The 15,310-nt window shown below is 38.9% G+C and overlaps 1 protein-coding gene across 2 annotated transcripts in view; it reads right to left on the bottom strand.

The window, feature by feature from the left end:
* CPNE8 (copine 8) overlaps positions 1 to 15,310 on the bottom strand; it is a 107,239-nt gene that overhangs the window by 79,090 nt on the left and 12,839 nt on the right. For both annotated transcript variants that reach the window (XM_065627366.1, XM_065627374.1), the window contains exon 3: positions 7,313 to 7,359. In XM_065627366.1, the coding sequence (XP_065483438.1) occupies positions 7,313 to 7,359 (47 nt within the window). The remainder of the gene's footprint in view (positions 1 to 7,312; positions 7,360 to 15,310) is intronic.

Raw genomic sequence — 15,310 nt, 5'->3', positions numbered from 1 at the left:
CCACCCAAAGGTCTCAGGTACAATAAAACGTTCAACAAAAGTTATCACATCTTCAAGACACAGCTCTATAAAGTCTCAGGACAAGGAACGATCCTCAGAAGTGACACAGTGGTGATTTGTGCCTTTACAGAGTGTGCTTGAATCCTGTTAGGTACCTTCACTTTTGCTATGCTGTGAGATGTTCAATTGGGACAGTCTTATTCAGAGATCTCCATATTCCAGCACTTCCTACAAAAGACAGAGAAGCAAAACTATCTTCCCAATGAATGATATCATCTCAAAAAGGCAAAGAATATTTAACATATAGTGTCAATTACCATACCCCTTCGCCAAGACTTTACATCATTTCTTATAACCCAGGTGGAATGATTCTCTGGTTTCATTGGAACCTTGATATCCCCTGCAAGAAAGCTTCTGAATATGTCCTAAGGCACAAATTGTTTAGAAAGCAAGACTACTCATTAGCAATCACTGTATTTCTTCAACTCCCCTAAGCCAAAGCACTAGCTACAAACGGGATAAGCACAAACATGGGCAGCAGAAATCTCCAGAAGCTCTCCAGCGTGATGAAGATATTGGGTATTCAAAATAAAACCCCCAAGTCTCTTAAGAAAGGACTAGCACAGGATGCACATGATCCCAAAAACAGATCAAAACATGAATAAATAGTTCAATCTTCACAGTTTGTTTCAGATGAAATAAGTCAGTCCCTTTAAAAAGGATTCAAGATATTCTCTGAAATATTGGGATAAAGTTCACAGGCAGACTGCTGTAAAAAACACCCTCTTGAACGAACACAGGTGACTACTATGGCCAAGTATTAAGCAACAAGAAACAATAGCAGTGGTAGGAAGTTGGCATTTCTATGGGAATAAGTATGGCTAGAATACTTGCCTGGGCTAAAGGGCCTTTCTGTCCCCTCTGAATAGCAGCATTCAAATTTTATGTACATTCAAAGCCTCTGATCAGTTTCCAGGTCAAATAAATCTCAATGTTTATGAATAAAATCTTCCCCTGTCAGCTGCACGCTTTATAACACTCAACAATTTTGGAGTCAGGAAAAACTGAAAGCTGGAATGGCTTATAAAATGAAATATGCAGCAATATCTAAGCATTTAGTACTGTTTGAAGGTATGCATTGAAAATGAGAAGCTACTCTCTGACAAAAGCCAGTAAACAGCAGTTCATCAAACCAGGGATGAAAAATGAAAACAATGGGGTCATAAGGACCATCTGGTTTGCAGTTCTGGACAGGAATATATCTCATCTGTGTATTTTTTCCCCTCAAGCATCCTATTTCTTCCATTTGCACTCTTAGAGCAAAATGCCCAAATTCTCTCAAAGACAAGATTCAGCCGCATGAAGAGATCTACCCTCAGTAGTGAAGCAAAGGACTCTGGGCCTTCAAAAAGAAATCCAAACATGAGTGCATTGTAACCGGTGAAGCTACCGGTGGCACAGCAGGCCTACAAAAAAGACTTCGTAAATTCGGCTAATCTCTCTTGCTATGTCCAACAGAAACAGACACACATACACAAAGATACCCATGAAAATATCTCCCACCCTGTGCAGACTCAAGTAGCAAATTGTCCTGGGAGACTCCTTTATCACCAGGCAGGAAAAGAAAGGTTATTAAAGATTAGGACAAGCTTGAAGGAGACCAAGAGGACCTTCAATCATGTGGGGCCTACATTTCTATATAGATGGAAGAAACAGAGGAACAAGGAACACAAGGAGCTGTAGCCTAAGAAAGTTTACTTTCTGCTACCAAAATCACCATCTAAACTGAAAGGCACAAACCCAAAATAACTGAGCTCTGAGCATAACTTGTCAAGAGTCTGTTTAGGGGCATTAATACCTCTTGACAAACCTCTGGCTTGACACCTTGATAAACACATCGTTTTCTTGATCCTTCTTGAAATAACAAAGGCAGTTTGCACAACAGGAGGATATACTTGACTTTGCAAAAGCCATTCAGAAGAAAAGTAATGGTTAAGGAAAATGGGAAAGAACCATAGAACTCTTGAGGCTGGAAGGGAATTCGGGAGATTGCCCAGTTCCACCTTTCTGCTCAATGCAGCATCAGCTAGAGGAGGTTGTCCAGTCAGGTTTTGAGTATGTCCAAGGACAGAGACTCCGCAACCTCTTCAGGCAACCTGTTCCTGTGTACGATCACCTTCAAAGAATAAAGTTTTTTGTCTTATGTTCAAATAGAATTTTCTATATCTCAGTACGTACCCACTAACTGCTGTCCTTCCACTGGAAACAGCTGAGAATAGTCCATCTCTGCCCTCTTTACGGTCTCATACCAGGTACTTATAAACATGGATAAAACATAAACCTTCTCCAAAGCGAAGAGGCCCAGCTCTCTCAGCCTCTCCCGAGAGATGCTCCAGTCCCTTTAACATTTTAGTAGCCCTTTGCTGGACCCACTCTGGTATATCCGTATCTTTCTCATACAGGAGCTCAGCACTGGACACGGGACTCCAGCTGTGGTCTCACTGGTGCTGAGTGCAAGGGCCACCCCCCCTTGACCTGCTGGCAATGCTGTCCCTAATGCAGCACAGCATGTTGGGCTTGAACACTCAAAACTTCCCCATTTCACTCAGATGGAAGGTACTAAGAACTGGGGACACGACTGGAGGAGGACAGACACCCAGATATTAATAAAAAACTCAGCTTAATTTATACAGCCTTGTGGACTCTCACAAAGCTCAACAATGACAAATTCAAAGTCCTGTGCTGGTACTGGGGACTAACTAGTGGGGCATGAGCTGTGCGGAAAAGGTCCTGGTGCAGCCATGAGGTTTCAACAACACATTCGGTGGTATGGGGGTCAGCACAGTCTGCAAATCAAAAAAATGGCAACATTTATTCTCCCTCTATTCAACACATGTGGGGCCCCACCTGGAAAACTGGGTACAGTTTGGGGCTCTAAATACAACCAAATCAACAGATTGGAGGAAGTTCAGTTAAATGGACCATAAGAAAAAACAAAAAAACCTCCAAACCCAACAACAACAAACCACAAACAAACAAAAACACACACACAAAAACCCACGATCAGCAGGCTGGATCACACTACTTGAGGAAAAGCCGACAGAGCTCAGTTTGCTCAACTTGGAGGTTTACAGAGAAATCTGTTTCTACTACCACCCTCTGCTACCTAAACAGCATTATAGAATACAGAGCCAGACAGTTCACAGAGAGCACAACAAAAGGAGAAGATGTAATAGTCAAAAGGTTCAACGAAGGAAATGATGAAGGGATATACGGAAATATACTTCCAGAATGAGTGATTCAGCACTGGAATGGGTCCCAGAGAGCTGTGCAGTCTCTGTCATGAGAGAATTTAAAATCTTAGCTAGGAAAGGACCTGAGCAACCAGGCCTAGCTTTGAAGATGGCTTTGCATGGATCAGGAGGCTGAACCAGACACAGCAGATGAGTAGGAAGGTGGATAACACAAAGGTTTCTTTCACCTAAATTATTCCATGATTATGTCATATTTCCTATCTCAGGTTTTTTGGTTTTGTAGTTCCATTAGAAATAAAACTATGTATGAATTCAAAGGGAAAGTTACTTCAAAAGGAAAAATATAATTATGACACCTAAATGTCAGTTTTAATTTTTTAAAACAGTAAAATATCAAAAATTTATAAGTATTTTTTGTCCCTTCAAATATGCATTTATTTTCGGTAAACTATATTTCACTTTACACTATAACCATGTTACACCTAGGAAATCTTTTGGACTTGATTTAAAATGCATGACAGAACTGTATCAGTAAAAGAAGAGAAATATGGAATATGCTGATGATTAAATCACACGGAGACGAGAGAAGACCCAACAGAATGCCTGTTACACTTCTACCTTTATCTCCTCATCAGTTACAGTGAAATTGTTACAAAGCTTGAGATTGAATTCAGTGCCACTGCTAACTTTAAATTACATTTTTTTTAATTGAGGCTTCAGTTTTTTGGTCTGTTTACTTTTTTTTCCCCAAGGGCTATACAAATGATTCTTTCACATGAGACTAATATAACTAATTGCTTAACTGACAAATTATATTAAAAGTTATTTTACAGATGACATTAAAATGCTGGCCTCTATAAATCACCAGTCTACACTTTACAGCTAAAGGAAGCATTATCTTTTAAAATCTGTTTTCTCAATTTAAGCAGAACAGGTTATTTCTATAACCTAGTCACTTGCGACTAATAACATAGCTGCTAATTAATTAGTTCTCCACATGGCCTAGTTTCCCCACTAACAGTTGTGTAAAGCTAAAATCTTAACATAGCCAACAAGAAAATACCTCTGGAAATGTCATTCAGGAGAGAAACAGAATCAATTTAACTAGTTAAAGGAAAATATATGTTCAACAAAGAAAATAAAGAACAGAGTCCCTTTTCTGGCTTTCCTGACACAGAGAGTCTTTGTCACCTCATACTACAGGGTCTCCTGGTAGAAGGGGTTTTAAAATTTATTTAGTCATTCGAATTTTTATAGCATCTCAATTTAAGTGATCCAGCCTAATGGGCTATGAGGAAAATCATAACCTTCATTATAACATCAGAGTTATAAAAGACTAGCAAGTGGGTAAGTCGAATATTAAAGATAAAAAGCAACTATTGTAACTATGAGGGTTTAACCCAACCCTCTGCTAACATCTTCTATATGAATTCTCTGAATTAATTCTTGCTTCAACTTTATGGCTGTGAGCCTTTTGTGTGTGTGGGTTTTGGGTTTGGTTTGGTTTTTGTTGTTGTTGTGGGGGTTTTTTGTTTGTTTTTTTGTTGGGGTTTTTTGGTTGGGTTTTTTTTGTTTGTTTTGTTTTCTTTAACTTGCAGTGTTTTACCACAACTGCAATTAAGTTGTTCCAATAATCGGTCACCACCATTGTGAAAAGTAAGTTCTTGTTTCTTGCTCTTTACTGAATCAAGGTGCCTTTCACTTCCTTTTTCATCTTTTGGATCTTTCTATACCTTTGGTAGACTGAGATGTTTTCCATTATGAAATTAATGTTCTTAGTGCTGATATTTACATCTGACTACAATTATCCTTAACTCACTCTTTCATTATGAAAATAATTTGACCTTAAGTTTTTCAGTGTAGCATATGTTATTTAATCTTTTAATAATTCATTACTTTTATCTGTAGTCTTTTGTCTTTTAAACATCTTCCTTGAAATGTGAACAGTCAGAATCTAGTATTCTGTTACAATTCTAACTAACTAAAAATGGTTTAAACTATCACTAGGTTCTTGGCTCTGATCTAAATGGCTTTTGAAAATTAGGTAACAATCTCCATTGGAAGCTCACTGCACAAAACAGTATATAAACACACAACAAAAGATAACCCTCTTCTTAGAGTTTCTGATCTAGCTTCACTACATGTGAAAATAAGGAGAAACTTGAATTGTGGAGAAAGAAATGCACAATGAACAAAAAGACCTGAAGAATGGGAAGCCATGAACGATTTTAGAAGACTCAATGGAAATTTACAGAGGATATAAAATAACATTTGGCAGCTCACAAAGCTGGATATCAGCATGATGAGGACCAGTGAGAGAACAGACTTCCAGACAGGTACACAAATTTAATTTGCATCCAATGCATTCTTACAGTAGGTGGACCAGAGGCTCAGAGCCTTGCTCTATAGGCAGTTCCTTGACACGTACCACTGGTGGATATTGCCAGTAAAACTGCAGTTGGTTCAGTATTTTACAATGTCTATTATTTATTTAGCATTCACCTTTGAAGGGCTCCCTCTTGTTTTCAGAATTAACACCTGCTTCAAAATGGAGAAATTCGGATTCTTTCAATATATTATTTAAGGCTTCTGTAGATAACAGTAAGTTATACCTGGCCATATTTCATATGTATCCTCACAAAGTAAGGGAAAGTAAATATTTTAAAACCAGAGCTCAGATTCTGATTATGCATTTGTTGTCAATTATATTAATGAAGATACCCTAATACTGCAAGTGAAAACAGGGAAACTGTTTTGAAAAACACCACCCTATTAAATTCGAGAATGAAACATTTTAATTCTTTGCTGAAGATTTAGTGCACAACAAAAACACTGGGTAAAAACACTGGAATCTATACCACAGGGAGTCAGTGCCCAGAAAAACATCTGCTCTTCATTAAGTGAAGGGTTTGATTTAACTACTGTATTGAACCCATCTGAATAGTTTAGCTGAAGGGGAAAAAGAGCACACTTCTAGACTAGAGTGCCAGTGAAATTATGGAGAATATGAAATGATTTGCTGTATTTATGATCCCCAAGCATTTTCTGCAGTGTTCAAAAGAAAGTGATTAGGCAAAAGAAGGAAGGCTTAAAAGGATATGGAACAGAAACAAGGTGAAGTATGTTGCCATGACTGAGCACCATTCTTTAACATCTACACATATCATCGGGGCTTATTATTTGTCTCAGTTTCATCTTCTCCAAACAGTTCCAGGTGACTTCCACCTCCACAAGCTAGTAAAATATTAAGCATTTAAATGCAACAAAATGGACACATAATACAGAATTTTACTGAAATTAGTGCATTCGCCACTGCAGGCAGAAAAAGCACAAAAATAAAGATATGAGATTACCCACCTAATGTAATTAATCTTCTACCTAACACCTTATTTTTTATCACTGGTATAAATAGAATACATCACAACATATAATATGCAGTCCTGACTCAGCCCCTCTATCATGCCAGCCTCTGAATTTTGACTGTCATAACAGCTACTAAGAATGGGATTCTACTCACCGAACTTTACATCTGACATAGTCAAAAGTATAGGCTTCTGATCATCACCTGGAGGCATTTCTAAAGAATGATTCATCTGATCTAATGCAGACGTCTAAATTAGGTCTGATGAACTGCCCTCAGGATGTTGTCTTTTCATTAACTAAAAACAAACAGTCGACTGAGTTGTAGGTACGTATATGTAGACCTTCTCATGACACTTGAGATAATTATGTCTTAAAAGAAAATATATATATATATTTCCTAGCAACTATCATGTCAAAAGTCTGCTTTAACTCCTGTATTTCCTAAACTGACGCCATAACCATATGCTGAAGTGCATCACCTAGCCAAGATACTCTCTAATCAGTGCAAAGATGCAATACAAGCAATAAGGTTGCACACCGCCCTGTTCAGGTGTTTTTGCTTTGGTCACAGAGATAGGACTCCTGTTGTTCAGTATGGGCATTCAAGAGGCTGTGACACGCTCTCTTCTGCGAGGGCAAGTGGCCAGCCTTAAGTATACTCAAAAAACTTACGCATCTATGAATATGCATCTTACCTCTCTCCATTCTTTGTTTCCAATGGCTTGTGTGTACAAAACACAGACTGTGAAAAGAAAAAAACATTTGGTCATTTTCGGAACGTAACATATTCTTAAATTAAGTGCACCAATTTGGTAGTCTCTGATGCTGTTGAAATTAGTAACTAGGACAATCAAATAGTAACATGTTTCTTCACAGAATCACAGAATCACAGAATGTTAGGGATTGGAAGGGACCTCGAAAGATCATCTAGTCCAATCCCCCTGCCAGAGCACGAACACCTAGGTGAGGTTACACAGGAAGGCGTCCAGGCGGGTTTTGAATGTCTCCAGAGAAGGAGAATCCACAAGCCCCCTGGGCAGCCTGTTCCAGTGTTCCGTCACCCTCACTGAGAAGAAGTTTCTTCTCACATTTAAGTGGAACCTCTTGTGTTCCAGCTTGAACCCATTACCCCTTGTCTTACTGTTGGTTGTCACCGAGAAGAGCCTGGCTCCATCCTCGCAACACCCACCCTTTATATATTTATAAACATTGATGAGGTCACCCCTCAGTCTCCTCTTCTCCAAGCTAAAGAGACCCAGCTCCCTCAGCCTTTCCTCATAAGGGAGATGCTCCACTCCCTTAATCATCTTTGTTGCCCTGCGCTGGACTCTCTCCAGCAGTTCCCTGTCCTTCTTGAACTGAGGGGCCCAGAACTGGACACAATATTCCAGATGTGGTCTCACCAGGGCAGAGTAGAGGGGAAGGAGAACCTCTCTGGACCTACTAACCACCCCCCTTCTAATACACCCCAGGATGCCGTTGGCCTTCTTGGCCACAAGGGCACAGTGCTGGCTCATGGTCATCCTGCTGTCCACCAGGACCCCCAGGTCCCTTTCCCCTGCACTGCTCTCTAATAGGTCATTCCCCAACCTGTACTGGAACCTGGGGTTGTTCCTGCCCAGATGCAAGACTCTACATTTCCCCTTGTTATATTTCATTAAATTTTTCCCCGCCCAACTCTCCAGCCTGTCCAGGTCTCACTGGATGGCAGCACAGCCCTCTGGCGTGTCAGCCACTCCTCCCAGCTTGGTGTCATCAGCAAACTTGCTGATAGTACACTCAATTCCCTCATCCAAGTCATTGATGAATATATTGAACAGTATTGGTCCCAAAAGAACTGAGTTCTTCTCAGTTTTCAGTATGCCTAATGAGATCTGGCAAAAATACGGTCTAGTAGGGTGGTTCTAAAATGGGAGGCAACGCTTACGCTTGACCTCCAGCAAATCACTTGACAATCCTCAGCAGTAAAATTGGATAAAAGCAGATCTTCATTAAATGTGGATGGCCTGGCTATCCTAGTTAATCTAATGCATAATTATCCTAAATTATGATTCCTTCAAGAGATGAAAGAATTAAAATAAAAACAAATGAGAACCCTACTGGAAAAAAGAGACAGCGGAAATAAAAGTGGAAAAAATTAAAAAAAAAAAATTCTCAGGTTTTCTTCCTTAATTCTGCTTCAAGTTATTTATATGTATTGAACCATCTTGCATATGCATCTTTTAAAAAAAGAAATAACAAAACTAAAACATAATAAAAAATAGCATCAATGAAGTTTGTCAGCCTAAACTGTTTTTGAAAGACCAGGCAGCATAATCCCGCAGGCATGACTCTCCTTACAGATCTGGTTTTCCAGTACAGAACCCACTGCACATCAATCTCCAGCTTCCATCAGAGGAACTGGTGACAGAGGTACAGTGATTATAATCAGGTCTTTTAAACATTACTATAAGTACAAATCATTTGCACTAAAGGAGTGCTATAAACTTTATTTGCTACAGTCTTGACCTAGTTGCAGCTAACACCCAGAAGGTTTTACCTGAAACTCCACTACGACCCTTTTCTAAACGGTGGAAATACAGAGATTTGAACACTTTTTTTCCTGACAAATTCTTCTCCTGTGCTGATCATTATTTTTTAGCAGAAGGTTAAAAATAATACTGGTTTGGGTTGAAGCCTTGAACAATAAAGGTAGAAGCCTGGTTTTGTTCTCAATGAAGTCAGAATCATCAACACACCGAAGTAGAAATGAATTCAAGCTTCAAACTACATTTCCTTCTTACTTAAAAGGTACTTGCTCCACACACACACACACACACAAAAATCCCACTAGGCAGCAGCAAATAACAGGAAGGACAGGAAAAAAAAGTGAGTTCCATTATTTAGCTCACACAGAAGTTAACACAATTAAACTTTCTTCCTTTTTTTTTTTTTTTCCCCAAGTAAGATGTCTTGTAGAAGAAAAAAGCTTTTACAAAATTTCAAAATAATTCTCTGGAGAAGCCTGTCTTCATTTACTCTAAATGAAACCTTGGGCAATCATACTCCTAGCTTTGGTTCCTGCTCATAGTAGGGTGAATCCACACCAACAAGCCTATTTTTACAGCACACTCTGGAGTAGATTGCTGAACTATATCACACAAAGAACAAAGTTAAGTGTGAAAAATGTGAGAAAACAGAGTGAAATTAAAGCTATTAAATCAGCTACAGAAGTGTCTTAGGGTTACTGAACTTCTGACGAACCTTTGCATCTAGTAAAATCTGTGCCAAGATAACCCTAGAGGGGTATGTTTCCAAATGAAGTTTCCAAAGATAAAAACAAGCAAAAAATATTCCCTGGAATTACTCCTACTGCTAACACAGAACCAGGTAGGCTCTCACAAACATTCCTTTCCTCATTGGAAACTTTAAAAAGTTTTTTTAAATTAATGTTACCAGTTCTGCATTAATTCATATTTTCCAATTTTCAATAGTAGTTTCCAAGAATATAAATATCTTACTAATTTCAAAAGCAGATATAATTGTGGATTTTGTCCATCTTACATCTAAGTTTTCCTTTAGAAATGTCTCATATCTGTAACTGCAGTTGAGAATGGAACTGAAATTCATTTAGAGGAAAAGCCACTCTTTACAGATAATATGCACTTGTGCTATTCAGATAATGGTATTGTCCAGATTTTTCTTAAATGTAATCACTTTTCCCTATTGATTTGCTGCTTTATTTTTTGTACTACATCCTGCCCTGTGTATTAGTGTTAATACAGTGAATCAAGTAACAATTGTTCATTGCAGCTGTGGAACAAAAAGAATATTAAAAAATGAGAGATTTAATATGGAGGAGAAGAAAGCAACAATACAACTGTAAAATATCCACTACCGTCAAATTTTCAGACAAGAAACATTCTGACACTACCTTATCTCCCTAGTTTATGAAGCCAAATAAAAGATCATCTATGAACAAAAAAACCGAGAAAAGATTATGGGAGGATAATTTCAGTCTCCTATCACAGTTGATGAGATGGGAGTCACACAATATAAAAGGGTTAAAAACCAGGTGTAAAGCTCCACCTTAAAACTGATTCAGTCCCTTACTCTATTCTTACTTTTTGGAAGGCTGCTCACAACTGTCTGTCTGTCAGAATCCTAGTTTCCAAATTCAGTTTCTTCATAGTCAGTTCACTTTTTTTTTTTTTAAATCTTTGGAGCACTTAAAGCAAGCAATGCTATCATTCTCACATTTTCATTGCTGAGGTATTAGTAGACTTCTACTCCTCTTCACTACCAGTGGCTCCTCGAGTGCTTCCAAAGGTAAATCCCAGGAGTGCAATCACCTCTCTAGTTTAAGAATCATTTGTATAAAACCTTTAATAAAGCAAAAAAGCTAAGAATTTGTAGTATGACTAGCAATTTTCTGATATTTACCTAGGCTGCAGATTAAATATAATGAAGATATAGACTAACAATTATCTCATATATTTAAGTACAAGGTGAAAGTTTGATAGTGATACATACACGTGCATCTCAAACTGACATTTCACAAAAAACGTCAGTCCTAATGAAAGCTACAGAAAAGACACACATTCCAGACTTTCTGATAAATACGTTGCAAATCTAGACTAATTAAAAAACTTCTATCTTTCCTCTAAAACTCATACCAGAAATTTTCAGGAAACCGTCCATGACACTAGTCTCCATCAGCGGTAAGATTCACTATCCCTAAAGGCTCTTGGAGAGAAGGTTTTATGAAGACCTTGATTATCATACTAATAGCAATAATCCCTCAAAAATTTATTTGAAGTCATATGCAGCTGGAGAAATACAGATAAAAATGCTGAAGTTGATCTAAAGCACTTGAACTGGTCAAACCAGAGATCTAAGGCTTCAAGAAGCAACTAGGTTTTATTTTATTTTTTTTTTAGCAGGAAACAGTCAATAGTATTGTTATGTGGGAGGGGAAGAAATAAAGTGGGAAAACCAGGAACTTCTTAAGTTTCAAAAGCCAACACATCATGCAACCTCATCCTAAGATGGAGCTGAACACCTGGTTGTTCTTTTGTATTATATTATATATATTGTATTATATATCTGGAAAACTGAGGAAGCAACGAGGAGGTTCAGAGCAGCACACTCATGAAGAGTAACATGCCCTGACAAGGAAGGTGGCTGAGAAACCCTTTGGAAGGCTTTGGCATATGAGCTCTTCCAAGGGATGATACATCCATACCTGTAGTCAGAAATATTAACATTTAGTAATTTTTAACTCTGGAAGCTGACACCACAGTGTAAAATCTAAGGTAAATTTAATGAAATCTTGCAATGAAGAAGTGGTGGAAGCGTCAACAGTTGTCACTCAGTTATAGATTCAGTTCCCCAAATATTATAGTCTGCACCTTCTTATTTTCCCAGCTAGTTTGGGCCTCCCTTGCCCTACACTGCTCCTTTACCATTCAATGCATATATGTTTACCCTTTAGCCTGGAAACTACTGTTACATCCAAACCGCCCATCTCCGTTTTCCCAAACAAAACAGCACATCTATTCCCCTTCAAGAAATTCTTAGCCACAATAAATCAGCCTTTTCCCCATGATACCTAAATCTTTCCACGATCCTGCACCCAGTTCTAGCAGGGACTCCCCATTACTCTTCACCAAACAGACTCTATACCTTCTAGACAGAGTTTCCTGAAGGTCCCTTTGTCCCAACTGACATGACATTCTTCTCATTGTTACTCTCTTCCATGGGCAGATCCTCCAGGGGAAGTTTTTACCTCTCCAGTCTTTCAAATCAGACTTTTTCTGTTGTTATCATACTCAGGAGTCACAGGGCTCTACAAGGAGAGGATATTCCACCCTGATCATGGTGCTGCCACCACAGCTGCACAGTGGCTCCGTTTGGCTAGTCAGTGCATGGGAAGAAAATGATTCTGCCTATCTTTAAACAAAGAAACATGCCTAATTCATTAATCTGTATCTCCTTTGCAGGTTTTATCCCTACCTCATCAAGGAAACACTGCTTTAGCTCATTCTCTCCAATAAAATAATAGAAAAATGGGTTTTCTCAAAAATATTCCAAACTGGAAGAACACAATGATCCAAATGCTACAATCAATCAATATATATGACTTGCTTAGACACCACAGAAGAGAAAGCACTGTCAGTAAGAGACTTCGGTATTGTGTAAAATACTTCATAAGCAAGGGCTATCCAAGTCCGTCCCACCTATAAGTAATATCTCTATATTATTTCTGTAACTTGCCTCTAGTGAGGCAAAGTGCCAGCTTCCTCTTGGCATGAATACTCTAGGTTGCAGAGAAGTGGTCAGAATTGGAATAAATACTGAGTAGCAATTACAGTATCAAAAAAAGGCTAAGCGAACCTCCCAAGAGAACCAGAGAAATCACAGTTCTCTTTTCAATTTCAAGAGAAGGCTGTTCATGTGGACACGGGAGTCAACTATAGCCATGTGTGTCCCTGTCTAAGGAAAAGACCAAGATGATAAAATCGCATTTTCACTATCAGTATGATCCCTAGATAACTGCACTGGAGTTTGAAAAGTGTATCAGAAGTGGCCTAGTCAAATCCAGTAAGACCTCAACATACAGAGTGACTCCACATGATTTTACCTTGTATGAGATCTAATGGTTGCAAATTCAGTGGGTCTCAAAGTGGATCTTGCGAAAGTGGTATGATGCTGGTTTTGACACCTTTTTAGCTAACAGGGTAAAGTTACTGTATACAGACCAGCCTAAGAATGGCCTTCTGTCCACACAGACAGTCAGGAAGGTTATCCTGCCACACTTCCAACTACAGAAAAGAACAGCAGATTTTATAATACACCCTTATCCCTTTTCACTTTTACAGTAGGGCCATATCTCCTGCTCAACTAAAGGACACTGAGAGCAAACAAACTAAATTGGCTAATAAAAAAACCTGCAGAATACTAAAACTAAATTTACACTGTTTGGAGAGCTGCTTTGCCAAGTAATTTCTTGAGTGCCAATACTGACATTGAAAATAACCTGAGACACATACACTTCTATCAAGTGTCTGGGCATGTAACCATGTCCTGATGGGATATACTTGAATACTGAGTCATTTGACAGTACGAAACATTTAGGTACTTTTGTGAGAGTGTTTGTCTGTTCTTAACCAAAGTTTCTTGAGAGAGATTTCACAGCAGACTTTTGATGGGAAAAGCTTCTACTTCCTGGGGAAAAGCTGCATAAAGTTAGGATTACCTTTGACATTCCTAACCTATAAAACATATTTTTTAAAAAAGGAGACATAGGCAATACAGTGCCTCTGGTGTAAGGTGATCTTGCAGAAGCAGAATTGAATGTCTTGCATATTACTGTTTTTTGGTTGACTAATAAAAACCTCAGTTGTCTAGGTTAAGGAATCCTGAAGAGTGGTCTGTGACCTGTTGCCCCCGATAGACTGAATTCAGAAATCTCTTTACTGAATCAAGGTGCCTTTCAACAAAAGTGATGCGGCGTCTAGTTTTTAAGCTTAAATATTATTAGGGACAAGTGCTTCAAGTTTTTATCACATAGACAACTGTACTAGGCATAGATTGCAGGGTTTGAGTAGCAGTGGGACCTGCGTGGGAAGGGGCTGTGAACCGCCCAGTGACTGTCACGGACGGTTCCACGTCAGGTCCAAAATCCGTGTGAGGAACCATCCATCACCTGCCAGGACTTCTGCCAGCCAAGGGAGCTCACAGTGCCTTTGCCCAAACGTATTTTAGAAAAAAGGCAGCAGCAGCTAGGAGCTGGAGACACAGCTGCCGAAGATACTGCCGGAGCCACATTTGTGAAGATGTGCTGCTGGAGAGGCACTCCTGAGAAGAGATACCCCATGCCAAAGGCAGGACACCTCTGAAGGGTCCATGGCCTGTGGGCAGCCCAAGCAGTTGTGTCTGTGGGCGACCCATGCTAGGTAAGGGACGCAAGGAAACTGAGCTGCAGAAAAAAACCTAAAAAAATCTTAATATCTATCTTTAAAATATTTCTGAGACGCAAGCTGGTGGATTTTTTATAGATTCAAAGTATACGGAAATATTTTTTTGAAGTGTCATAACCTTGCTTATCAATTCAAAACATACTGCTTTCTTCTTTTCAGTAAATAGCTTATTTAAAGTGCTCAAATTGGTGAAATGCTTTAGAGATCTGGTCTCAAGCTGAGTACCCACTTACGCTGCCAACTGGGCCTGTGTGCCACAGCTCAGCAGTACAAAAACACGGAATACAGCAGTACTGTCCTGGGCAAAGAGAAGGGGGGAACTGTTGGCTCCGGAAGTGCCAAAAAATAAATCTTCTGTGGTTTCAGTTCCTCGATAAAAGTTTCGTAAAGCGGCCAATACAGGTAGATATTAATGGATTTTAAATCAAAAGTCTCATCATATATAATTTCACCAGCACAAGAGGTTTTTTTGGATCCAATCGTGCATTAATAAAACTTAAGGAGAAAACATGTGTCACTATCTTTTATCTGAAAATATTAATTCAGAAACCATCATACTATTTTCGATCAGGAAAGGTTGTGCTTTGCAGGGAGGAATTAATTTTGGCTTTCGGTGTTTGACTCCAAGATCAGTGGACACTATGTACTAGCAGCAACAAGTGCTTCTAGTTTATTTAGAAGTTTGTGTACTAGCTTTGAAAGAGATCTAGAACCACAGATACTAAAAAAAAA

This window comes from Caloenas nicobarica, chromosome 1 (assembly GCF_036013445.1).
Source record: "Caloenas nicobarica isolate bCalNic1 chromosome 1, bCalNic1.hap1, whole genome shotgun sequence".
Lineage (NCBI taxonomy): Eukaryota > Metazoa > Chordata > Aves > Columbiformes > Columbidae > Caloenas > Caloenas nicobarica.
The sequence above is the reverse complement of the archived record's forward strand: the minus strand, read 5'-3'. Positions and strand labels throughout refer to the sequence as shown.